Here is a 25169-nt window from a genome sequence, read left to right on the forward strand (position 1 = left end):
CCTGGGGTCCTGGGATGGAGCCCTGCGTTGGGCTCCCTGCTCTGTGGGAAGCCTGCTTCTCCCTCCCACTCCCCTGCTTGCATTCCCTCTCTCGCTGTGTCTCTCTCTGTCAAATAAATAAATAAATAAATAAATAAATAAATAAATAAATAAACCACATCAGCTGCAATTGGGACTGCTCCTTGGTTGAGTTTGTTGTAGTCTGTTATCATCTTCTAGGATTCAGCTGCAGAAGGAGAAATACGATGAAGACCACCACCACTGCATCCTTTGGATCCCTAAGGCTGGCACCAAATTCCACCATCCTCCCCTCGATGCAGTATTGCTTGGCTGGGGAAGGGGCAGTTTCATAGGCTTCCACAGAGCTTTCTCCACTATGAGAGCTCTTACCCCACAGGCCAAGGACCCACTGCGGGAATTGTGCCAACTTCCAAGTATGCCTATCCCAGTTATATATTCAGGGAGTAGGCAGTGATCCCAGATGGGTCTTCAGACCACATGGACCCTTAGCCAGGATTGTATGTATTGTCCGGTTCCCGTATGCCTCCATTTTAGCAGGAGGACCATGATGTGACTTCAGATCTCGGTATCTCTCTCAAGTCCAACGCTGACTCTTGAGATGTTTGGGTCTTCCTTTTCCCTAGTATAGTGTTACTTGAGTAAATGACCTTTGGTCTTTTGGGGGAGGGGCTGGATGGTCATACGGTGTATACTTAATGTGGTGTTGCAGGGGACCTGGCTATGTCTTTAGTTATTGGGTTCCAGGTCCAGAAACTGAGCAAGGGACCATAAGATTTTATTGGGGTGACTGCACTCAGCCTCCTGATTGTCCATCCACAGTTTCTTCTGATGGTGTAGGGTGAATAAACTCTCGCAGTCGGCCTCAGTTGAATCCACGGGCACTCTGGAACAAAAATGGCGCATCACAGTTGGGCCGAAATGGCCTGGCCCCTGTACAGCTGCCTCCATCAGTCACTGGATGTGAGCTGTCCTGGGAAGGGTGTGCAGACTCCAAAGGAGGTGACAGCCGATGACTGTCTGCTAGCAGCATTTCCAGCAGCTGGGACAAGTCCTTTCTTGAAGGGGGATCTAGGTGGCACATCTCAGCGCCCACCACAGAGTCTTTGGAGAAGCCACCAAAGTTGAAAGAGTTGGGCTCTTGAGGATGTGGAGAAGGATAGGGTCCGAGCACAGGTGGATAGATTAACCTTCGATAAGAGGAAGGGAAACTCATGGTAATGGGGGGAGGATGGGGTAAGATGAAGATAAGGGTTTGAGTAGAGGAAGAAGGTGTTGGGGAAATCAAGCCAGATAATCTATGTTTTCTTTGTAAAATTAGAAGCACCTTATCTGGTGAACTTGAGCTTGGCTAGGGTTAGGGCTTGAGGAGAATAGTCCTGAGAGTAAATGAGAGAGGACATAGTCTAAGGGAGTGCAGGATAGTGTTTGAGGGGCAGCTGATGTTGAGGCTATGCCTGATTGTGCCCCTCACCTGCTGGTCAGGTGGTTTTCCTAGCAGTGCTCAGTGCCCAGCTGTAGGAGCAGCGAGGAGTTCGCTTCAACCTGTGCTGAGTGGATGTGGAGGACAGTGAGGCAATATGCTGTTAACTAGTTGCCTCAGTTTTCCCAGACAGTTCTTCTGGATTCTTTAGATATAAACTCTCATTTTAAAAATTGTTTGTTTCCTAAGGGATGAAGCATGAGAGGGTATTAGGGTTGCGATGTGGTAAGGTTTTCTGCTCCATTGGTCCCATTTATCAATTTGTTCTTTTATGGAGCTTGCTGTTTTATCTATGAAATCTTCATCTAATTAAAGATCACAAAGATTTTCTCCTATGTTTTCTTCTAGAAGTTTTATAGTTTTAAGTTTTATGTTTAGGTCTAATTTTGAGTTTGTTTTTGTGTTGGCGTTAAGTAGGACCTGAGATTTCCTTTTTTTAATTTTGTTTTTATTTTTTAATTATTTTTTATTATGTTATGTGACTCACCATACATTACATCATTAGTTTTTGATGTAGTGTTCCATGATTCATTGTTTGCGTATAACACCCAGTGCTCCATGCAGAATGTGCCCTCTTTAATTCCCATCACCAGGCTGACCCATCCTCTCACCCCCCTCCCCTCTAGAACCCTCAGTCTGTTTCTCAGAGTCCATAGTCTCTCATGGTTCGTCTCCCCCTCCATCTCCCCCCCTTCATTCTTCCCTTCCTGCTATCTTCTTTTTTTTTTAATTTTTTGATTTAAAAAAAAATTTTTTTGAGATTTCCTAGTAAATAAGGAAATGCCAATTAAAACCACAATGAGATACCACTACACACTACTTAGAATGGTTAAAATGAACAAGCTTGACCATATCAAGTAGTTGACATGGTCCTTGCTGTTTGATGGGGATGGGGAGGACCCAGAACTCCATACACTGATGGGAATGTAATGGTATAATCACTACAGAAAACAGTTCATCAGGTTCTTTAAAAGTTATACACACAGGGGCACGTGGGTGGCTCAGTCAGTTAAGCGTCCTACCCTTGATTTTGGCTCAGGTCATGATCTCAGCGTCCTGGGATGGAGCCCCACATCTGGGCTCCCCACTCTGTGTAGAGTCTGCTTGTCCGTTTCCCTCTGCTTCTCTCTCCCTCTCTCAAATAAATAAATAAATAAAATCTTAAAAAAGAAAAAAAGAAATTACACATACAACTGCCATATGATCCAACCATTCTACTTTTAGGTGTTTATCTACCAGAGATGAAAGCAGAGGGGTAGCCGCTTTAGTATAATAGCCCCAAACTGGAAGCAGCCCAAATGAACATCAACATGTGAAGGAACAAATAGTGGTGCGGCTGAACAACGGAATCCCGCTCCGCAATAAAAAGGAGTGAACTATTGATACACACAACAATGGATGGATCTCAAAGTAATTATGATGAGTGAAAAGGCAGACAAAAAATTGTACATACTCTAGGATTCCATTTATCTAAAACTCTAGAAAATCCAAACTAATCTGAAGTGACAAAATGCATATTCGTGGCTGGGAGGGAGCAGAAAAGGTTATAAAGGGGCTTGAGGAAACCTCTGGGGGTGGTAGACATGTTCACTATCTTGATTGTAGCCATGGTTTCATGGGTTGTACGTGTGTCAAAACTTCCATTTATACACTTTAGATGTGTAGTTATTGTACGTCAATTATACCTGAATATAGCTGTTAAAAATATTGACCTGAAAGTTAACTATTGTATTGAATCACTGATAATTAGCAAATAGAACAAACCTTTTACATTTTACATGGTTACAAATGTAACCTTTTACATTTAAATTTTGTCTACTGAGACCTATTAGAGCTTTAAAAAGTAGGACTGTGATAGTTCTGACATAAAACCCAACGGTCCGTTCTAACGGAACCTGACGAAATGGATCCTGCTTGCTTTTACCTCATTCTCTCTGATATTGAAGGCTTCCTTATTTCAACTCCGCAGTGTCCCAAAGTGACTCGGATTAAAGGGTCTCTTAGTTATAATGGCCACCATTAACCGTGCTCTCCACATACTGGCGCCTGCTCCTTTCCACTCCTCTGAAAGGTACCTATTCTTATTTCTATTTTGTCCACGAGGAAACAGAGTCCGAGAAAGATTAAAAGTCAGCCCAAGGCCCGGGCTTGTATGTGATTGCAAACCTCAGGGGGTCTGAGTCCAAGAGTGCCTTCCTGCCAACTTTAGTGGTTACAATTTTTGGAGGCTTTCTTCCAATATCGCCGCCTTTCTCAAAGGTAGCTGCATTCAAGGCTTCCCTGAAGGTACAGGGCTCCTAGGGGAGGAGGATTTTGGTAAACCAAACCAAAGACAAGGTGATGGGAGGTGGCTGCGTTAGGAGCGCTTAAGGAACTAATTAAAAAGTGATTGTCTCCAAAGCGCTACGAGTCACGACCTGGGATGACGTTGCAGCTAGCTCTGGCACACGAATGCTACTTATCAAGCACTAAGGAGGAGGGAGGGAACAAGCGAGGGCGAGTTCTGCCCGGCGGCCCTGGACACCCTGAGGTCAGCCCCCTGACGCCGGCCCTGCCCATGTCGCTGATGACAGCAGGTTTTCAGCAAACCCCAGCACTGGGAGAGGCTGGGGAACCGCGCAGTCTGCGCTCTGCCTTCGGCGCGAGGGCGAGAAGCCCGGCCCCGCCCACTCCTGGGCCCGCCCCGGCCCCGCCCCGGGCTAGCCCCTCCTCTTCCCCGGGCCCGCCCTGCCGGAGCCCCGGGACCGAGAGCGAAGGCGAGCGCTCGGGCTCTCGGCCTCTCGGCGCTCGCTTGCTTGGGCCTGGCCAGGCCCGCGCCGGCAGCGCAGCCGGAGTCTCGGCGCTCGCTGGACCGGGCCCGCCAGGCGGCATGGAGGGGCCGCCCGCGGGCGGGGACGTCTCCTTGCACAACTTCAGCGCGAGGCTGTGGGAGCAGCTCGTCCACTTCCATGTCATGCGGCTGACGGACTCGCTCTTCCTGTGGGTGGGAGCCACGCCGCACCTGCGCAACCTCGCAGTGGCCATGTGCAACCGCTACGTGAGTGCAGGTCGGGGCGGGGGCGAGGGGGAGGGCGGAGAGGGCCAGCGAACGCGGTCGGGGAGGTCCTGAAGGGGGCTGGGGCTGGGGTGGGGGGGAGAGGACGGGGGACGCGGCGGGGGAGGCCGGGCGGGCATGGGGGGGTGGAGGCCCAAGGGAGAGGGCCGGTGTGGGGGCGGGGGCTGGGACGGAGGGTAACCGAGGGTCCCGGAACAAGTGGGGTACCGGAGGGGGTTCCGGCCCCCTAGGTGCGTGCGCGTGGCCCTCAGGTTTTTCCTGGGCCCAGGGGTCTGGGGGCTCCCCGGAACTCTTACTATGGTGTTTTAGGGAACCGGGGTCCGGTCCGACCTGCACCACCCGAGGTGAACGGGGTGCGGTCCACGCCGGCGCGTGGGCCCCCAGGCGAGCTCCGCCTCTCCCCACCTCCTCTGCCTTTAAGGCGGGCGCCCCACTGCTAGCTCTTCCAGCCCCTCTCTGTAGTTGGTTGTTCAGTGGGGCTCTACCGTGGGACCTCTGCTCTCTGGTCACACTCCTGCCCTGGGGGATGGCATCCACCTCTTAGTTTTCATGCCTTCCCTGTATTGACCACACCGAATTTTCTGTTTCTAGTACAGACCTCTTTCCTGAATTTTAGACTCCTGTGTTTCCGCCTGAAAGTTTAATAGGCATCTCACACTAGACATATTTAAGACCGAACTCTCAACCTCTTCCCACGGACGTGCTTCTTTCACAGCCATCCCATCTCCGTTGTGGAAAATCCATTCAAACTTTGATTACTCTGTCTTCCACTCTCCACATGGGAGTGTCAGTGAATCTGTAGGCACTGCGGTCCATCAGAACATCGGGGGAATCCAATCAGCATGTGGGGCGACCCCATCAGGTGGAGGCCGTTGGCAGGGTCAGTGAAAGAATTCACCCAAGACAGAGCAAAGGAGACAGCAGGTTATTGAATGCACAGCGGGAAGGAGAGCATGAGAGAGACTGTCTGCCAGGAGGCAGTGTTGTGGAACTGTAGTTAAGGGGGAGGGTGAGGAGGTATGGGAACATGTGGAATGTTCCTCCTTGTTTTGGTACCTGTTTTGGGGTGTAAGTAACCCATTGGTTAGCTAGGGCTTAGGTGGGTCGCCTAATGGGCCTGCTTGTATTCAGCCAAGGGGTTGGAGGGCACTGTGGGTCCTTCTACTGTACTCAGGTTTCCATTGTTCAAGTTGATTGCCTCAAAGCGGCCTCTACACACCCATCACCTCCTTTCAGGCCTGCTACCCTGGGCCAAACCTGCAGCATCTCCTTTTCCTTGCCTGATTCCCCCTTTGCTGCCTGTGTTAATTTCTTAGAGCTGCTTGTAGCAAAGTGCCACAAGCTGGGTGGCTTAAACCAACTAAGATTTATTCTCGCACAGTTCAGAAGGCCAGAAGTCTGAAATCAAGGTGTCAGCAGGTCTGGTCCCTCTGGAGGCTCTGAAGGAGAAATGTTCTCATGCCTCTCCCATCATCTGGTGTTGCTGGAAGTCCTTGGCATTCCTTGGCTTAGTTATAATGGCCACCATTAATCAATCAATGTCACTGGCCTTTTCTGTGTGTCTCTTTCTCTGTGTCTTTACTTGTAAAGACACCAGTCATAATAAGTTAAGGGACCACCCTATTCCATTATGACCTCATCTTAAATTCCAGCTTAATTACATCTGCAGAGACCCTATTTCTAAAAAAAAAAAGTTACATTCACAGGTGCTAGGGGTTAGGATTTGCACTTACCTTTTTGGAGGACGTGATTCAGCCCACAACACTGCCTTATGGCCAGTTCTCTACGGGGCAGCAGACAGCAATCAGATATTGTCATTCCTCTGCTCCAGACCTTTCAAGAGGTACACTTAGAGCACAGTTCAGAGACTTTACAGTAACTCTTTAGGCTCTGTTACCTGGTAGAGCTCCCCTGCTCCCGCCCTCCTCCTGCCCACTCCTGGCTACTTTAGCACATAGGCGTGTCCCCAGGTGTTGCTCCCTCTGCAATTAATTATCAGTATCCCTGGTGGTGGTGGTGGTGGGTGGGGTGGTCGTGAGGTTTGTCCATTTTATGAGTCTTTGTAACCTTAGTGCCTGACAAGCTGCTCATTAAATTGTTGAGTGAGTGAAGGAGGCCTCCCTCAAGGAACTCCAGGTGTGCTAGGGAGGGCTAGGAGTAACCTGCCGCAGTAAGGATTGTAATCTCCGAGGAGACCTTGGGGTGGTAGGAAAGCAGAGGAGTGAGCCATCAGGCAGGACCTGGGCAAAGCTTCAGGAAGGAGACAGCCTCTGAATGGGGCTTCTGGATGTCTTCACACATATCCCTCTTCTGCCCTTTCCCTTCTTGCTCTTCTTTCCTGGGCGGCTTTCCTTTTTTTCTTTTCTGGTGGGTACTGGCAGCTGGGCCTTTGGGCAGGTGGCAGTTCCTTCTGTCATTGGAGGAGACGTAGAGGGCCTGCAGGGGCATGAGGTGATGGGTGGGGCTGTGTGTTTGGAGGTTGTGGTACGCTGGAGCCACCTCACCTTCTTTCTTTCCTAGTCCTTAGGCTGTAGTCATAGACAGTGGGTAAGGCTGTGGGTCACATGGGGCACAGCACTACTGATTGGTAAGACCAGGCCTTGCTTCTTTGAATCAGTTTCAGGATTCCTCCTGTGGGCTGCTTTGGCACACTTTGGCAGTCAGACCATTTGGTAGTCATAGCTCCTAGTAGGGTGTATTTCCTCATCTGGAAGCTCACACTCTACCAAGAGCAGGTAGGGAAAGGAAAAGAGGCCGGTCTCAGTTACCAGACCTGTCAGAAGTTCAGTCCTATTCATTGGTCACATTGTATACTTGTACATTATCTTCCTGCAGCAGAGCACCCACTCTCCAGCTGGAGAGAAATGTGTAGACCATAGCTTAAAGCAGGAAACACAAGATTCCTGTGGAACAGGGCTTGGCAAACCATGGCTTAGGGGCTGGCCTGCCTTCTACTTTTGTAACCAAGTTTTATCGGAACATAGTTCTGCCCATCCATTCAGTAATGTCTGTTGCAGCTTCTGTATTTTGATGGCAGAGGCGAACAGTTAAAACTGGACCTTGTAGTCCATAAAAACTAAACGATTTATCCTCTGGCCCTTCCCAGAGAAAGGTTTTTGGCCCATGCGTGGAGGGTGGCACCAAAGGGTCTGTGACGTCTCCCCCTCCTCCCTTCCCCCTCGACCGCCACAGTAAGACAAGACCATATAGAACAAAACCATACCATTCTGCTGCTCTTCCAGCTGGCGTACCTTGCATCACGTGGTCTGTCTGTGGCACTGACAGGCTTTAGAACAAGGATGATACAGGGGCCCTACGTGCTCAGATGATGTAGGACCTGTTGGGCCCACTTGGAGTGGACAGTGGTGCTCCAGCCATAGTAAAACTGTCTTAAGCATGTGTGTGCCTCGGAGACTAGCTGGGCATAGTAAGATTTTGGAAATAATGAAGTACTAAGGGTAACAATATAAGGTTTTTAGTTTTCTTTTTGTTGGGAAATGATCACCTTAAAGTAGATTTTCTGTTTCTAAAAGTTTAACTGTAAATACTGTTAGCATATAGCTGAATATTGAACTTGAAACTTGTAAACAGCAAATTCATTGAGTTCATGTTTTTGTTATCTTTTCAACAAAAAAGCTTGCAGTAAATGCTTTCATTCTTATCTTGTGTTTTTTTGATCATCTCTTATAGACCTGAACAAGTTCTTTCTCCTTTTGAAGTGACTTTGAACCGCTAGGAGGCAAGGAGCAGTCACTGATCTGTGCCCTGCTCACAGTATCTGGCACATAGTAGGTGTTTATTCAGTTTACCTGTCTCTACCTGGACAGTGTGGGGGGAGGGGTGCCCACCCCAGAGCCTCTGGTGGCACATGCTTGTTCCTCTAAAAATCTTGCCTCCTGGCAGGGAGGAGTTAAGATGGTGGAGGAATAGGGGCTTGTCATGTCCCTTGAACACAGCTAGTTATCAAATCATTCTGAACACCCAAGAAATCAATCTGAGGTCTGAGAGAGCAAAAACTTAAAGTCTACAAGTAGAAAAGCGACCACCTTTTGGAAGGTAGGAGGTGTGGAGAGTTGACTTAGGGAGATATAACTGGGTACAGAGGCAGGGAGGGACCCTGCTTATGGAGGTTACCACCAAGTATTTTAGCAGCGGAGTGCAAAATCTGAACTTTAGAAGTCCACTACTGTGGGGCACGTCCCTGGCTCAAAGGTGCTCAGGTGGTGAAGCAGGGCAGAGTGCCAGGAGTGACAGGGTGGTCTGAGGATTCCCTGGGTTGCAGGAAGAATGGGTAGTGCCAAGGTGCTGTGTTGTTCCCAGGCAGAGGAATGGGGATGCTGGCTGAGAGCAGCGGGTCTTGGTTCCGGCTTTCTGCTCTGTTTTGCTATAAACTGCGAACTGCTGTGTGGTGGTGAGACTGCTTTCCTGGGATGGGCGGCAAACTGCAAAAGCGTGGGGAGACCCTCCCCCAGAGGAACTGTGGGTCAGTGCCATGGGAGTCCCTAAAATTTGGAGTCTTGAAACTAAGTCATGTGCCTGAGATAAAAAAGCTTGGATACAGGCAGGGTGAGTGCAGGGTTCTGATGGAAACTGGGGGAACATGAGGGGTGATTGGTTGCTCTTTCATGAGGGCTCAGTGAAGAGTAGGAGTGTGAACCGTCAGCTCCAGGGCTAGTGCACAGGTTGCCGCCATGTTCATCCTGCCCATCAGCATGGAAAGCCTTCAGGGAGCAAGACGCACCACCTAGCGGAGGCTGGTCCGCTTACACCAAGCACTGTTCCCCTGAGCCCGGGAGGCCCATTTCCACTAGGGCCAGCCACCTGAGAATCAGCCCAGCAGGCCCCTCCCCCAAGAAGACTAGCACAAACAACGGGCTGGTACCAAGTCTACTAATCCTAGAGTGCTGCAAAGCTTCAGCTCTAGGGGAAATAGGATCTAGCTTCCTTTTTACTTTTACGCTTTGTTTTTTTATTATTCATTTATTTTCTTTTTTCTGTTCCTTTTATTATTTTTTTTAACTTGTATATTTTAATATTTTTTATTTTTTTGTTTTTATTTTATTTTATTTTACTTCTTTATTTTTAAAGTTTTGGATCTAGATTCTTTTAACAAGCAGACTAAAACACACCCAAGATTACTTTTTTGGGTATTTTTTCTTTGTTTTTTGTTTTTTTATTTGTTTGTTTTTTCTGTCTTCTTTTCTGGACAAAATGACAAGATGCAGGAATTCACCCCAAAAGAACAAGAAGTAGAACCCATGGACAGGGATTTCATCAATACAGATATAAGTAAGATGTCTGAACTAGAATTTAAAACAGTAATCATAAGGATAATACTAGCTGGGCTTTAAGAAAGCATAAAAGACACAAGAGAATCCCTTATTGCAGAGATAAAAGAACTAAAATCTAGTCAGACCGAAATTAAAAATGCTATAGCCAAGATGCAAACACCAAAGGAGGTCATAAAAATGAGGATGGATGAAGCAGAGGAGTGAATCAGTGATATAGAAGGTAAAATTATGGAAGATAATGGAGATGAAAAGAAGAGGGAAAGAAAGGTAATGGAACACAAAGGTAGACTTAGGGAAGTCAGCGACTTATTAAAATGTCTTAACATTTGTATCATGGGAGTCCCAGAAGATGAAGAGAGAGAAAAAGAGGCAGAAGGTTTATTCAAACAAATTATAGCTGAAATTCCCTAAACTGGGGAAGAACACAGACATCAAAATCCAAGAAGCACAGAGAACTCCCATTAAATTCAACAAAAGCTGACCATCAGCAAGGCATAGCATAGTCAGACTCACAAAATACACAGACAGGGAAAGAATCCTGAAAGCAGCAAGGGAAAAAAAAATTCCTTAACTTACAAAGGAAAACAGATTAGATTCGCAGCAGATCTGTCCACAGAAACTTGGTAGGCCAGAAGAGAGTGGTAGGATATCTTCAACACGCTAAATGGGAAAAATATTCAGCCAAGAAATCTTTATCCGGCAAAGCTGTCACTCAGAATAGGAGAGAGAGTCTCCCAGACAAACAAAAACTAAAGGAGTTTGTGACCACTGAACAAGCCCTGCAAGAAATTTTAAGGGGGACTCTTCAAGTGGAGAAAAAAAAGACCAAAGGCAACAAAGATTAGAAAGGACCAGAGAACATCACTAGAAACATCAACTCTGTAGGTAACACAGTGGCACTAAATTCATATCTTTCAATAATCACTCTGAATGTAAATAGACTAAATGCCCTAATCAAAAGACATACAGTATGAGAATGGATAAAAAACAAAACAAGATCCATCTATATGTTGCCTATAAGACACTCATTTTAAACCTAAAGACACCTGCAGATTGAAAGTGAGGGGATGGAGAACCATCTGTCATGCTAATGGATATCAAAAGAAAGCCAGGGTAGCCATACTTATATTAGAAAAATTAGATTTTTAAAACAAAGACTATATCAAGAGAGAAAAAGAGCATTATATCATAATTAAGGGGTCTATCCATCAACAAGATCTAACAATTGTAAATATTTATGCCCCCAACTCGGGAGCACCCAAATATACAAATCAATTAATAATAAATATAAACTCATTGATAATAATACAATAATAGTAGGGGACTTTAACACCCCATTCACAGCAATGGACAGATCGTCTAAGCAGAAATCAACAAGGAAACAGTTGTTTTGAATGACACACTGGACCAGATGGACTTAACGGATATATTCAGAACGTTTCATCCTAAAGCAGCAGAATACACATTCTTTTTGAGTGCACATGGAACATTCTCCAGAATAGATCACATACTGGGTCACAAATCAGCCCTCAACAAGTACAAAAAAGATCGAGATCATACCATGCATATTTTCAGACCACAACTCTCTGAACTTGAAGTCAACCACAAGAAAAAATTTGGAAAGACCTCAAATACATGGAGTCTAAAGAGCATCCTACTAAAGAATGAATGGGTTAACCAGGAAATTAAAGAAGTAATTTAAAAAAAAATACATGGAAGCAAATGAAAATCAAAACACGACAGTCTAAAACCTTTGGGGTGCAGCAAAGGCAGTTCTAAGAGGGAAGTATATTGCAATACAGGTCTACCTCAAGAAGCAAGAAAAGTTTTAAATACACAGTTTAACCTTACACCTAAAGGACCTAGAAAAGGAAGAGCAAATAAAGCCTAAAGCCAGCAGAAGAAGGGAAATCATAAAGATTAGAGCAGAAATAAATGATACAGAAACAAACAAACCAGTAGAACAGATTAACAAAACTAAGAGCTGGTTCTTTGAAGGAATGTATAAAATTGATAACCCCCTAGCCAGACCTATCAAAAAAGAGAAAGGACCCAAATAGATAAGATCACAAATGAAAGAGGAGAGATCACAACCAATACCATGGAAACACAAACAATTGTAAGAGAATACTATGAAAAAATTCTATGCCAACAAACTGGGCAATCTGGAAGAAATGGACAATTTCCTAGAAACTTACTACCAAAACTGAAGCAGAAAGAAATAGAAAATTTGAACAAAACCATAACCAGCAAAGAAATTGAATCAGTAATCAAAAATCTCCCAACAAACAAAAGTCTTGGGCCACGTGGCTTCCCAGGGGAATTTTACCAAACATTTAAAGAGGAGTTAATACCCGTTCTTCTCAGATTGTTCCAAAAAATAGAAATGGAAGGAGAACTTGTGAACTCATTCTACAAAGCCAGCATTACCTTGATTCCAAAACCAGACAAACACCCCACTAAAAAGAATTACAGGCCAATATCCTTGATGAACATGGATGCAAAAATTCTCAACAAAATACTAGCAAATTGAATTCAACAGTACATTAAAAGAATTATTTACCATGATCAAGTGGGATTTATTCCTGGGCTTCAGGGGTGGTTCAGTATTTGCAGATCAGTCAGTGTGATACACCACGTTAATAAAAGAAAGGATAAGAACCTATCAAAGGATAAGATCCTGTCAATAGATGCAGAAGAAGCATTTGACAAAGCACAGCATCCATTCTTTTTTTTTTAATGATTTTTTTTTAAAAGATTTATTTATTTGAGAGAGAGAGAATGAGAGATAGCACGAGAGGGAAGAGGGTCAGAGGGAGAAGCAGACTCCCTGCCGAGTAGGGAGTCCGATGTGGAACTCGATCCCGGGACTCCAGGATCATGACCTGAGCTGAAGGCAGTCGCTCAACCAACTGAGCCACCCAGGCACCTGCACAGCATCCATTCTTGATAAAAACCCTCAACAAAGTAGGGATAGATGGAACATACCTCAACATTATAAAGGCCATATATGAAGGACCCACAGCTAATGTCATCCTCAAAGGGGAAAAACTGAGAGCCTTTCCCTATGGTCAGGAATAAGACAAGGATGTCCACTCTCACCATTACTGTTTAACATAGTACTGGAAGTCTTAGCCTCAGCAATCACACAATAAAAAGAAATCAAAGGCATCCAAGCCAGCAAGGAAGAAGTCCAACGACATGATACTCTATGTAGAAAATGTGAAAGACTCCACCAAAAAATTGCTAGAACTGATACATGAATTCAGCAAAGTTGCAGGATATAAAATTAATGTGGAGAAGTCTGTTGAATTTCTAAACAATGACGAAGCAGCAGCAAAAGAATTCAAGGAATTGATCCCATTTGCAACTGCACCAAAAACAATAAGATGCCTAGGAACAAACCTAACTAAAGAGGTAAAAGATCTGTACTCTGGAAACTATAGAACACTTACAAAAGAAATTGAAGATGACACAAAGAAATGGAAAAGCATTCCAAGCTCATGGATTGGAAAAACAAACATTGTTAAAATGTCTGTACTACCCAAAGCAATCTACACATTTAATGCAATCCCTATCAAAATACCACCAGCATTTTTCACAGAGCTAGAACAAGCAATCCTAAAATTTGTATGGAACCACAAAAGAACCCGAACAACCAAAGCAATACTGAAAAAGAAAAAACTGGAGGCATCATAATGTCAGACTTCAAGCTGTATTACAAAGCTCTAATCATCAAGACAGTATGGTACTGGGATAAAAACAGTCACGTAGATCAATGGCACAGAATAGAGAACCCAGAAGTGGACCCACAACTATATCGTCAACTAATCTACAAAGTAGGAAAGAATATCCAACGGAAAAAAGTCTCTTCAACAAATGGTGTTCGGAAAACTGGACAGCAATACGCAGAGGAATGAAACTGGACCACTTTCTTACACCATACACAAAAATAAATTCAAAATGGATGAAAGACCTAAATGTGAGATAGGAAACCATCAACATCCTAGAGGAGAACACAGGCAGCAACCTCCCTGACCTCGGCCATATTAACTTCTTATAGACGCATCGCTGGAGGCAACTGAAACAAAAGCAAAAATGAACTTTTGGGACTTCATCAAAATAAAAAGCTGCACTGCAAAAGAAAACTAAAAGGTAGCCTATGATTGGGAGAAGATATTTGCAAATGACATATCTGATAAAGGGTTAGTATCCAAGATCTATAAAGAATTTATCAAACTCAACACCCCCCCCAAAAAAAATAATCCATTCAAGAAATGGGCGGAATACATGAATAGACATTTGTCCAAAGAAGATATCCAGATGGCTAAGAGACATGTGAAAAGATGCTCGGTGTCACTTATTATCAGGGAAATACAAATCAAAACTATGATGAGATACCACCTCACACCTGTCAGAATGGCTAAAATTAACAAGACAAGAGGCAACAGGTATTGGCGAGGATGTGGAGAAAGGGGAACCCTCTTAAGCTGCTGGTGGGAATGCAAACTGGTGCAGCCACTCTGGAGAACAGTATGGAGGTTCCTCAAAGAATTAAAAATAGAGCTACCCTATGATCCAGCAATTGTACTACTAGAGATACTACTAGCAATACAGATTCAAAGGGATACATGCCCCCTGATGTTTATTGCAGCATTATCAACAATAGCCAAACTATGGAGAACCCAAATGTCCATTGACGGACGAATGGATAAAGATGTGGTACATACATACAATGGAATATTACTTAGCCATTACAAGGAATGAAATCTTGCCATTTGCAATGACGTGGATGGAGCTCGAGTATATTATGCTAAGTGAAATAAGTCAGAGAAAGACAAATACCATATGATCTCATGCATGGGTGGAATTTATGAAAGAAAACAGATGAACATACATTATGGGAAGAGGGGGGGAAGGAAAGAGGAAACAAACCATAAGAGACTCTTAACGATCAAGAACAAACTGAGGGTTGATGGAGGGAGGTCGGCGGGGGATGGGCTAGGTGGGTGATGGGTATTAAGGAGGGCACTTGTGGTGAGCACTGGGTGTAAATGATGAATCACTAAATTCTACTCCTGAAACCAATATCGCACTGTGTGTTAACTAAAATATAAATTAAAAAAATAAATATAATTAAATTAAAAAAAGAGAAAGGCAAAAAAAAAATCTTGACTCTATACTGAGTGCTGTTTGTTTTAGAAGGCTAGTATTTTGATAAAAGTAATTTTGACCATATTGTAAGTTAGTTGAGTTTTTTTTGTCTTCAGCTAGGAATTTTAATGGTAAGGGGGATTACTTCCATAGTAATTGGAGGTCAGATTTCTTCTATATTTCAAAAGGGCCACATTTATTTCTTTAGTTTTACTGCTTATCTGAAATGAGGATTGGTCAAACATACTCTGACGTTCCTATTTTCCTTATTTGGACACTGATGGCTGGTGCCCTAGGACCCTTGCTGAGCTTGCAGAGCCCAGATACCTTCAGGGGAATGGAGTTGTGTGTTCTCTTTACAGGCCCAGATGAGGAGATAGGCATCCTGCCCTGTGGGCTCATGGCTAACTTGCGGGTAAGAGGGACCCAGGGGCACTTGGCACCTAGACTCTGTGATTAGCTTTCTTCCTGCTGTGCCCTTAATGGTCTTGTTGGCTTCCCTCTTGGTTATAATGTGGCCTTTCAGCATGCTTTGGAGTTACCAACACTGAAACAAGCCTTTTATGTAAAATAAGTCTTAGAACTTGCTAACAGCTCTATGATGCCAGTTTCCGTGACTGGTCTTCCTCTGTCCCAGCTGTCTGACCTCATGTGCAGCGGAGGGTCAGCCCACCTGGCCGTCTACACAGATGCCAGGGCTTCCTTCTCTCGGTAAATGTGTCCAACCTCCCAGAACCTGCCACTGCCACACTCAGGAGGAATCCGAAGCCACAGAAGCTTGGCCGATGGAAAAGCAGCATTGTGTTCTTTGTTTTCCTTTTAGGATTCCATCCCTGTGTCTACCTCCCTCCTCGGAGACACTTCTGACACCACTTCCACTGGCCTTGCCCGGCGCTTAGGTACGTACCTGCGGCTGGGGCTGCAGGAGCAGCCAGATGGGGAGCTCGCTGTTTCAGGGACCCACAAGGCCAGGCCCTGGAGAAGGAAAGCATCCTTATACTGAGAGAGAAGCACAGACCTTTGTATGTTGGGTCTTCTTTAAGGAGGGCTTGTCTCTGTCCATGACCCTGACCACTGCCTCAGCCGGCATGTTCTTGAGGGGCTCCCACGGCCTGCTGTGCAGGCCGGTGAGTGTCAGGGTGACTCAGTTCCCTCCTGGAAGCGCATTACCACCTCCTGGGAAGAGAGTGAGAGTGATGCCCAGTGCCCATCAGGCAGTGGCTCGGGGTCGCCTCCTGGTGGTGCAGCAGAGCCTGCGCAGGAGGACTGTCCTTCAGTGTCCATCTGGTGTCGTGCAGAGCTGGCTGGAGGGGAGGCGGGCCTGACCTGAGTATGGTGTAGACGGTGGTAAGCAAGAGCGGGAGGTTGAAGGCTCCACTGTCTTCTTGTGCCTGGAACACATACTTCCTGAAAATAGCTCGGTAGTTGAGGACGGCAGTGTCTGTCCTGCCCCTGCCAGTGTGCAGGGCGCCTGGGGACGTGGGACAGTGGGGGCAGCCTCTGTCTCCTCCTCGGTCTTAAGAGTGTACCAGTGCTCCTGGCCAGTGCCCTGGATGCGCTGGGCGCTGGGGATGGAGGCAGGGGAGGCCCGGCCCCTGGTGTTGAGGGGCGGGTAGTTGAGTGGTGCCCACCGTTCGGCCAACCTGATCCCTGCTCAGTGGGCGTTTATATGCCAGTCACTCCAGGCAGTCCCCGCGTGAGCAGCGTGGCCGCACAGTGGAGGTGGACAGGGGAGTCGTGGCCAGGGTGAGGGTGGGTGCTTCTAGACCTGCCGCTCTGAGTTCCCTGCGTGCGGACGGCGCAGACCCCGTGGGCGTCTCTAGTGTTACAGGAGCGTCCGCTGGACTTCTCTTTAGCCCGGCGTTAGAGAAACCTGGCTGGGAACTAGCCGTGCGCTAGTTACCCAACTAGTAAGTTACTTTGGTAATTTCTTATTAGGAAGTAATTTTAAATTTACAGAAAATTTGCAGCAAAGATACAGGGAATTCCTGCCTAGCCTTCACCCAGAGTCCCGGGTGTTATTCCCTATGTTGATGTTGTTATTGTTTTCTGAACCACGCGAAAGAGGTTGACGACGAGATGGCCCTTTGCTCCTCGTGTGCGTCGGCCGGTGTGGAAAGGCTGACATACCGTATCATGCCCTGCCTGGTCAGGGGGAGACACAGGCGTGCTCATGTTTACAGAGCCGGGAAACTGCGGGGATCGCCCTAAAGTGGGAGACGGGTTCTGCTAGAGGAGGCTGGCGGGGGCTCATTTGCTGCGTCACGAATAAATAGTTGATGCCAGTAAAGTAAGATGGACTCACGGGTGTCCTTGTGATGGGAGCCTAGTAGCACTTTGTGTGCAACAAACTAGTTTGCTTTTTGTTTTGTTTTTTTGTATTTTGTTGGTTTTTTTTTTTAGTTTTGTGCAAAGGATTTTTTTAATATTTTTCTTCTCGTGTGGTTTATATCGATTGATTATAATCTGTATAAACGTAGACCAAAAAAAATGTCTTCGCCAACTTCTAAACTCAGATATTGATGAAGGGTCGTCTCCTGCCTGTATCAGCCAAACCTGGCAGCGCTTAGCTGTTGCCCAGCAAGGACAAGCACGCGGAAAGGCTGGGAAAGTCAGTGGTATGATGTGGCTGCTGGCAGTGCTAGAGGGACTGCTGATGCCCGGGTGCTGGGATCATGCCGCCCCGTCCTGTGCTGGTCCTCTCGAGCTTAGGTCTGGACCCTGCAGTTGAAAATGCATCACTTGTCTAGAGGGGCAATGGGAAGAGAGAGGACGTGTCCTGAAACAGTATCCTATATGGAGAATGAAAGCAAGTAGGAAAAGAGAAGTGCTAGCGGGTCCAGAGTAACCCCAGAAGCACTGGGGGGCTTTGGCGTGCATGGGGCGCCCTTACTCTGTGCGCCCTGGAGGGCAGGGCTGGGGCTGCTGGGTGGACGGTGCAGGCAGACACAGTTTTGCTCCCTGTAAGATCCTGTCTTAGCAGGTAGAGTGATTGGAATCAGAGTGGCCTCTCCCTGGGGACAAGGAATTTCCTGCCCCTGGACGACAGTAGGCTAAGTGGGCTGTGACTTGACAGTGCCAGGCCCCCCTCTCCTCACCTCCCCATGTGACAGGGCCAGCATGGTCATCTGATGTCTGCGGGGAGTGGGAGTTGGCACTTGCCCCGTGTAGGGGGGGGGGACGCTGAAGGAGGGGGCCCCAGCACTGGTGTGGTCGGTACTGAACTGGTTTAATTAAGGCTTACTGCCCAATATGTGTTAGGATTCTGGGCATGTGACTGGGCTTGATTTTTGTAGTTGGAGGAGCACACTTCAACTATTACGGTTTTGTAGAAAGGGGCTAACACGTATCTTCAACGTCAAATTGAAGGTCCTACGTTTGTGTGTCTGCACACGCATAGACACGTGTGTGTGTTATGTAAATGTAAATGTACAGACATGTAGGATTATCTCTGGGAAGGGAGTGGAATTCCTAGAGAGGGTGGTACTGAAGGAGAACTTAAATATTTTATTTTAATTACTTTATTATTGTCTGTATTTTAAAAAAGTAAAAACAAAACAGGCAAACCAACTTTTTAGGTAGAACAGTGGTACTCAACCATTAGGGCTTGGATCCCCTGGAGCGCTTGTGAATCTCTGGCTCGGTTGGTCTGGGGTGGAGCCTGGGAATCTGCATCTCTGACAAGCTCCCAGGTGCTGCTGCTGACCGGGGCCACTCTCGCAGAACCAGTGTTGTGGACAGTGGGAGGGGGTCTGCGTGGCTGCATTTGGAGCCGCTGCCTGGAGGAGCATTAAAAACCAGAACCTTCTTCTCTCCCTGCGACCCCAGTCTCTTTTCCCAGGTATGGTCCTGCTGTCAGGGATGTGTGAGGCACACACAACCTCCAGGCATTTCAGTCACGTCTGTGCCAATGTGTTTTCTCTTTTTAGCCAGGAAGACCAACAAACAGGTGTTTGTCAGCTATAACCTTCAAAACACAGACAGTAACTTCGCCTTACTGGTAGAAAACAGGATCAAGGAAGAAATGGAGGCTTTTCCGGAAAAGTTCTAGCAGAGTGGCAGAAGTGAGGATTTGTAACTTATGTACAATGTACATTGAAATAAATGGATTGAATTTCACTGTTTGTCATTAGGTTAATGTGTTTTCACATTTTGTTTTGTTTTCAAATCTTTTGTTTTGTTTTCAAATCTTCATCTAACTTTCCTTCTTCCGCTCACCAGAGTGTGGGCCAAAAAGCTGCAATCGATGTGCCTGGGGAAGGAGAAGAGCAAAACGGCAGGAAGAGTGCGTGTGTGGCCCACTCAGGAATAGGGAACAGGGGTTAAAATGGGATATTGTTGGGACTGCAGAGGGCTAATCTGATAATCTAGGAAAGAGGTACATGAGTCGTGACCCTGCCGTGTATGCTCCTCATTAGAATTAAGGTAGTAAGTCTTTATAAAATATGTGTCAGGTTATCTCCTTCCTGTCCCCTTCCGGGCAAGCCCTTCCCCGGCATGGCTGCTCACCGCTGTTCCTGGTGTGTTCTCCCTGGGGCCTGCTCACTGGATTTCTGGACTTGGTGAATCTCTAACTCGTCTGGGCCCTGTTTCCTCACCTGTAAATTGGGAATAAACTCTCCCTTGCTGGGTTATCGTTAGGACTACATATATATACATGCTTCGCATGATCGAGTAAGCGGCATGGCGATTCAGATGTCAATTATGCTATTTATCTACTTCATTGTTATGGATCCAAATGCTTTAGCTCCTCCTGGCTCTTCTTGCTATCAGTGTCCTTCTTTTCTCCAAAGTCTCAAGCACCTGCTTTGGTTACCTTTAATCCTTAGGCTTTTTCTGCCTGCCACTTGTAGTGGATTCCAGTCTCGCTAGTTCCACACGCTACACATTTTCTTTCACACCCTTTCCCAAAAGCCAGTATGTCATGGGCCAGTGGCTCCTAACTTTGGCTTCACATTCGAATCCCTGGGGGTGGCCTTCACAGATTGCCTGTGCCTGGCCCTTGCCCAGAGACTCAGAGAGCCTGGGACCCAGGCTTTGGCAGATTTGAAAAGCTCCCCACGTGCCGCTCAGTACAGGTGAGGTTGAGGACCACTGGCAAAGAACTTCCTAATCTTCAAGGTCCATGTGGACCCCTTTTGTTGTTGGAGGCGGATTGGTTAGGGCCCTGTAACAGGTTCCATGCAGTGGCAAAAGTCTCACTTTGAGCCCGTGGTTAGGCAGCCAGGGGTGGTTACACTCTGGCCAAGACATAAAGGTACTTGAGAGGAGTAGGTCTGGGGTTCCAGAAGCTTGCCTCCTCTGCAGACTTGGTGTGCTAACCTCGGAGGCCACAGCCGCCACAGTCGTAGCTTGGAAGCACAGTGGGCACCTCTCTAAGAAGAGTAAGTAACACACAATCAGGGCTATGGAGAGGAGTTTGGTATAAATACTTTATTAAAGAAATAGTGTTTTCTTGTTAAAAAATACTACATTAAAGAAGAGAGTTTTGGGTTATCAGAACTTCCTCACAGAATCACAGTGTAAGAGAGTCCTTTCTTGACCTCTCTAGGAGCTGTCAGGCCGTGGGTTAGCAGGACGTCAATACACATGAGAAAAGAACTCTTCAGTTCGCTGATGGCCCCCGCTTCTCAGGTGGTCTGCGAACATCACCAAGGGAACAGTTTGCGTGCAATCCGATCTCTGCCTCTACTTGCCTTTAAGACCAGGACCCTGCAAGCGGGGTGAGAGGCCACCTGCTGTCCCCTCAGGGTGAGAGCAAAGACTCGGTTTACAGAGGCGCTAAAGTAGGGACAGTGAGAGCTCCATAAACAGGTAGAGTTTTTATTACTTGTAGTCAATGGTCATGAAATGCCCTTCATTGGATACCATCAGATGAGGTAGGGAAGACATTCCAGTGGAAATTTGTTAATGGGGCAACATTTTTTATTTCTGTACATTTACATACAAATTTTCCCCAAAGGTACAACAGATGTGACATCATGCAGACGTTTAGCTTTGAACGACAGTTCAGAACTCGATTTAGGCTTGTGCTATGAATGAGCACCTCCAGAGTAATCCCGGTCGACATGTACAGTAACACGGTTCTTACACAGAAACCTCAAATGAGTGGGGGTTGCCGAAAGGACAGAGGGAGGGAAGTATTCCCCACTAGACATAACACAGTGTACTGCTTTTCCAAAACACACAATACATTAAAGTGAGGTGTTCTTTAAAAGAGTTTAAGTGTGGGCTCCCCCAGGACGTGCGTGTGCCCGCGGGCCCCCAGGGGCGGGCTATGTGATGGTCACACGGGTCACTTAATGGCACTTCAGTCATTTCTTGTTTGGCTCTAGGAAGTGGTAATGTTTGAGTGCAATTACTTCCTTCACGAGGTTTAGTTTTGCTCTCTTTCTGTTGTGTGGCCAAACCAACCTACCAGCCCCCTTCCCCTGGTTGCAAAGGATTCTACTCTTAGAAGACAAAGCATTTAAAACTGTTTCCTATTTGTCTGAGGCGCTACCCTTTAGGGGATGTGGCGTTACTCTTGACTTCTGGAGAAGAACAAAATGAAGAAATATCCAGCCCTGTCTCAGGTGTTCACATTTGTGCATAACTTTTATTGGAAGGGGATCACAGCTCCCTGATAAGCTAGCAGGATGCAGGAGTGGGCGGTGGAGGAAGCTGGAGCTGGGGATGTCTCCCCCCGGCAGGAGGGGGTGGGGTGGAGGCAGTGGGGAAGGTGGACTTGAAGTAGCAGGTGCCTGAGAAGTGTTTCCTCACTAAGCACGGAGGCAGCAGGACCGAGGAGTCCACGCACCGCTGACCCCGCGCCAGGGAGCTGGGGCCAGCAGCCCCCTCCTGCGCAGACGGCCCCTCTTGCCTTGCTCGCATGGTTCGGGATCTCCCCGAGCTCAGCCCGCACGGCAGCTTTCCTGCTTCGTCCTCGTCTCATAAAGGCGTTCCTTAAGAGCTTCGGGTGTCCCGAAGCCGAACCAGCAAGAGAGCAGCTCAGCCTAACCCCGCGGCTGCCGCCAGAGAAGAGCTGTGGGACCTCTTTGCCAGGACATCACGGATTGTTGGCGAGTCAGCCGTGTTCACATCTGCTAGACTTTGGTCCCAAGGGCCCGGTCCCCATAGCCAGCTTCTCTTCTAGTCCGGATCACTGAAGTGACAGTGCTGACTGCTGTCTCCGCTGGACTGGTCTTCACAGTTGTCCCATCACATGGAGATCAGAGACCGAGGAACAGGACCTTGTCCATGCCGTGCCTCGCCTCTGCCCTCCGGGCTAGAGATTAGTGGCGGCTTGCGCCAGTTTCAGGACGGTTCTCACAGAAGGTCCACAAAGGTCCACGTGGCCAGCGAGGGAAGGCGCCCAAGTCCTGGAGGACAGCAAGCGGGCCGTCCTGGCGCTGGGGTGAGGGATGCAGACAGACACCCGGTCGGGTGCAGCCTCGGGGCCCTCGCCGGCTCCTTCCCAAGTGTTCCCCCCACCCCCCGGTGGCCCGGCTGCTGCGCAGGTCCTGTCCTGGGCTGACTGGGTCTTGCCTCCTGGGGGCTTTGTAGTAAGTACTTTAAAAAAGGCAAAAGGTATCCCGCAAGTTTGGCACGTGAAGGCTGCAGAGATGGAAAGGAAGATCTCATTGAAACGTGGAACAAAGTGACTTAAAAGCAATGAAGGGAGGTGTGGGTGAGCTGGGCTTGGAGCGGGTGGTGCTGGGGAGTGCCCGCCGGGCATCTTCCGTCCCAGGCACTGGTGAGGAGACAGTGTGGTTTACTCTGTGAGTTGGCTCACCTCCTCACGGTGTTTGTAGCAAGCCAGTGGGCTCGTACTGGGGTCTGGCAGTTTTGGGGGAGGGTGGTGGGTGGACTGAGAACAGACCGGGTGGAAAGCTGGACGGGGATGAAAGGGAAGTTACGTCAACCTCTTTCCTGGCCCTTCTGAGTTCTAGCCGCTGTCCAATGGAAGTCCCCTAATTGCTTCACAGACTCGAGACCACAAGCTCCCTGGAAGAACACGGCTCACAGCAAAGACATGTGTCACAAAGTGTGGAGGTGGACAATTCTAGAAAGAAACCAGGCTGTCCAAAAAATTGGGTGCCTGCGTTGCTACAAGGCAGCGCCTGCCTGCGCCAACGAAGCTTGTTTGTTCGTGGCCCCCTGGGTGTCCTTGAGGAGGCCCTCCAAGTCTCCCGTGACGCGCTCCTCGGGCGCAGAAAGCCTGACCTGGAAAGGCAGGAGGAAGCCTTCACTGTCGGGGACGCAGTGAGGAACACGATGAAAACCCTTGGCTATCGCGGACGGGGTGGGTGTTGAACTTTGGTGAGTTATTGCTTTCTCTCAACTGGGTCTTGATGCTTGAAGAGGCCGGAGGTCAGGTGGACTCACCTGTGAGAGCCCCACTCCTCGCCCTCCTCTGCTGATAGAGGTGACAGGAAGCAGGAAGCAGGCCAAGGCAGGGCTGCGTGGGGGATGGCTCCCATAAGCTTTGCAGTGTCTCAGCGTGAAGTGGGTGGGAGCTGACAGTCATCCAGGCTGGTGATTTCTATGCGGCATGTGCTCGAGATGTGGGTGACAGGCCACGTCCGGGAGAGGACCCCTCGCTCCTGTGGGTTTGCCTCAGTGGTCTGTGTCAGTTAGTTTCCTATTGGTTTTCAGTTCAGAAAGTAGCCTCGTGTTCAGGCTGTGCTGGCGAGGAAGCCAAGTGTGACAGAGGGGACTTTCCTGCCGGAGCTAAACCCGGGAAGGAGTATGCCTGGCGTTACCGCGCCTCACCTCTCCACACCCTTGCTCGTCGTGAGCTCGGCCAGGCAAACCAGTGTTGGCAGACCGTGACCTTAGTACCACCCGTTACTTAGGATTTCTGGTGAAATGTGTACACTTTGCCCCAAGGAGCTTCCAGCATCAAGTACAAAAGGATGATCTCGAAGGAAAGACTAAGCTGGTTTTAATGATATTTGGGAGCTGCTTTCCCCCAACACATGGAACAGAAGCTCTTACCTCACAAACACACACACACACACACACACACACACACACACACACACACACACGCACGCACACACACACACACCCTTTAGAAACCATACACAGACTCTCTAGCAAAAACCTAATCATTTACATTTCACTCTGTCTACAATGTGGTCATGGAGACACTCCATGACAGGTCAGTCTGTCTGCACACAGGCAGGCGGCCTTGGGGGATGTGGGCCCAGAGTGAGTGACCCCTGGCTCCGGTGTGGGGTGCTGGACGAGGGTGGTGTGTGACCTCCAGGGCCGCTGCGCTGGCTACTTACGGTGTCTTCCTCGGCAACCATGTCCCTCTTCCGAAGGAGGTGGTTCTGTTTCGAGATCAGTTAGAGGAAAGGGAATAAAGTGCTTCTCGTAAAAATGACCAAAATAAATACAAACATTTCATGGCAGAAAAGAAAGTCTGAAGGGTTATTTTCAAAGAGTTTGCTTCCTCACACACACGATCCTTAGAGTTTTGGAAAGACAATTTCCCCACACCAGTTGACAGTCTTGCGATCCGTGGCATCAGCAGCAGAATTGGGTTTTTCTGCCTCCCCTCCCCTACCCAGCCACGTGTTCGGTCCCTGGTCTGTAAACCTGTGCCCAAACAGCCCCCAAGCCCCTGGAGCCCACAGTGCCTCCTTCAGGGAAGGCCGAGCGCAGAGCTACATAGACTTCATGCCATTGGCTGTGGTGTTCTCGGGCGGCCCATCCCCTGCGGTGGCCGCATCGTGGAGGCCGGAGTAGTCCTTGAGCTCAGCGTTGGTGAGCAGGAGGGGCTGCTCCCCCTTCTTGTGCGGCAGGAGCGGCTGCCGAGTGTAGTGCTCCCCATTGGAGATGTTCTCGGGCAGGTTCTGGTTCCTGCTCTCAGGCAGCAGGAGGATGCAGATGATGCAGATGAGCGTGCAGCAGGCAAAAATGATGTGGTGCAGGAAGTAGCCTTTCTGGTTGTGCAGATCGATGATGGGCGCTGTCAGCATGCCGAAGCCCGCGCTAGCCAGCACCAGCCCCAGCCCGCCGCACCTGCGGGAGAGCACGAGCACACACGGTTAACGTCCACGGTCAGAGCCCGCTGCGGAGGGGCACAGCGCCACCCAGAGTAGGGACACACGGGAACAGATCATGGGGCCGACCAGGGCCTGGCTTGGGCAGGGGGCCGCCCCAGGGCATCCCAGAC

General features: G+C 48.1%; 2 protein-coding genes across 5 annotated transcripts in view; one reads left to right on the forward strand and one right to left on the reverse strand.

The window, feature by feature from the left end:
* The first annotated feature begins 4219 nt into the window (after positions 1-4219).
* On the forward strand, positions 4220-19120 carry PSMG4 (proteasome assembly chaperone 4). Its single transcript, XM_027600828.1, has 3 exons — positions 4220-4538; positions 15825-15900; positions 18931-19120. Exons 1-3 carry the CDS (start codon positions 4371-4373, stop codon positions 19050-19052), a joined length of 366 nt encoding a protein of 121 aa, XP_027456629.1. The 5' UTR covers positions 4220-4370; the 3' UTR covers positions 19053-19120.
* A 1690-nt stretch (positions 19121-20810) lies between these two features.
* Positions 20811-25169, reverse strand: part of SLC22A23 (solute carrier family 22 member 23) — a 173167-nt gene continuing 168808 nt past the window's right edge. For 2 of the 4 annotated variants that reach the window (XM_035728517.1, XM_027601949.2), the window contains one exon: positions 20811-25015. In XM_035728517.1, the coding sequence (XP_035584410.1) occupies positions 24658-25015 (358 nt within the window). In that variant the 3' untranslated portion in view covers positions 20811-24657. The remainder of the gene's footprint in view (positions 25016-25169) is intronic. The other 2 variants (XM_027601948.2, XM_027601950.1) reach the window with 1 other exon arrangement.

This window comes from Zalophus californianus, chromosome 7 (assembly GCF_009762305.2).
Source record: "Zalophus californianus isolate mZalCal1 chromosome 7, mZalCal1.pri.v2, whole genome shotgun sequence".
Taxonomy (NCBI): Eukaryota; Metazoa; Chordata; class Mammalia; order Carnivora; family Otariidae; genus Zalophus; species Zalophus californianus.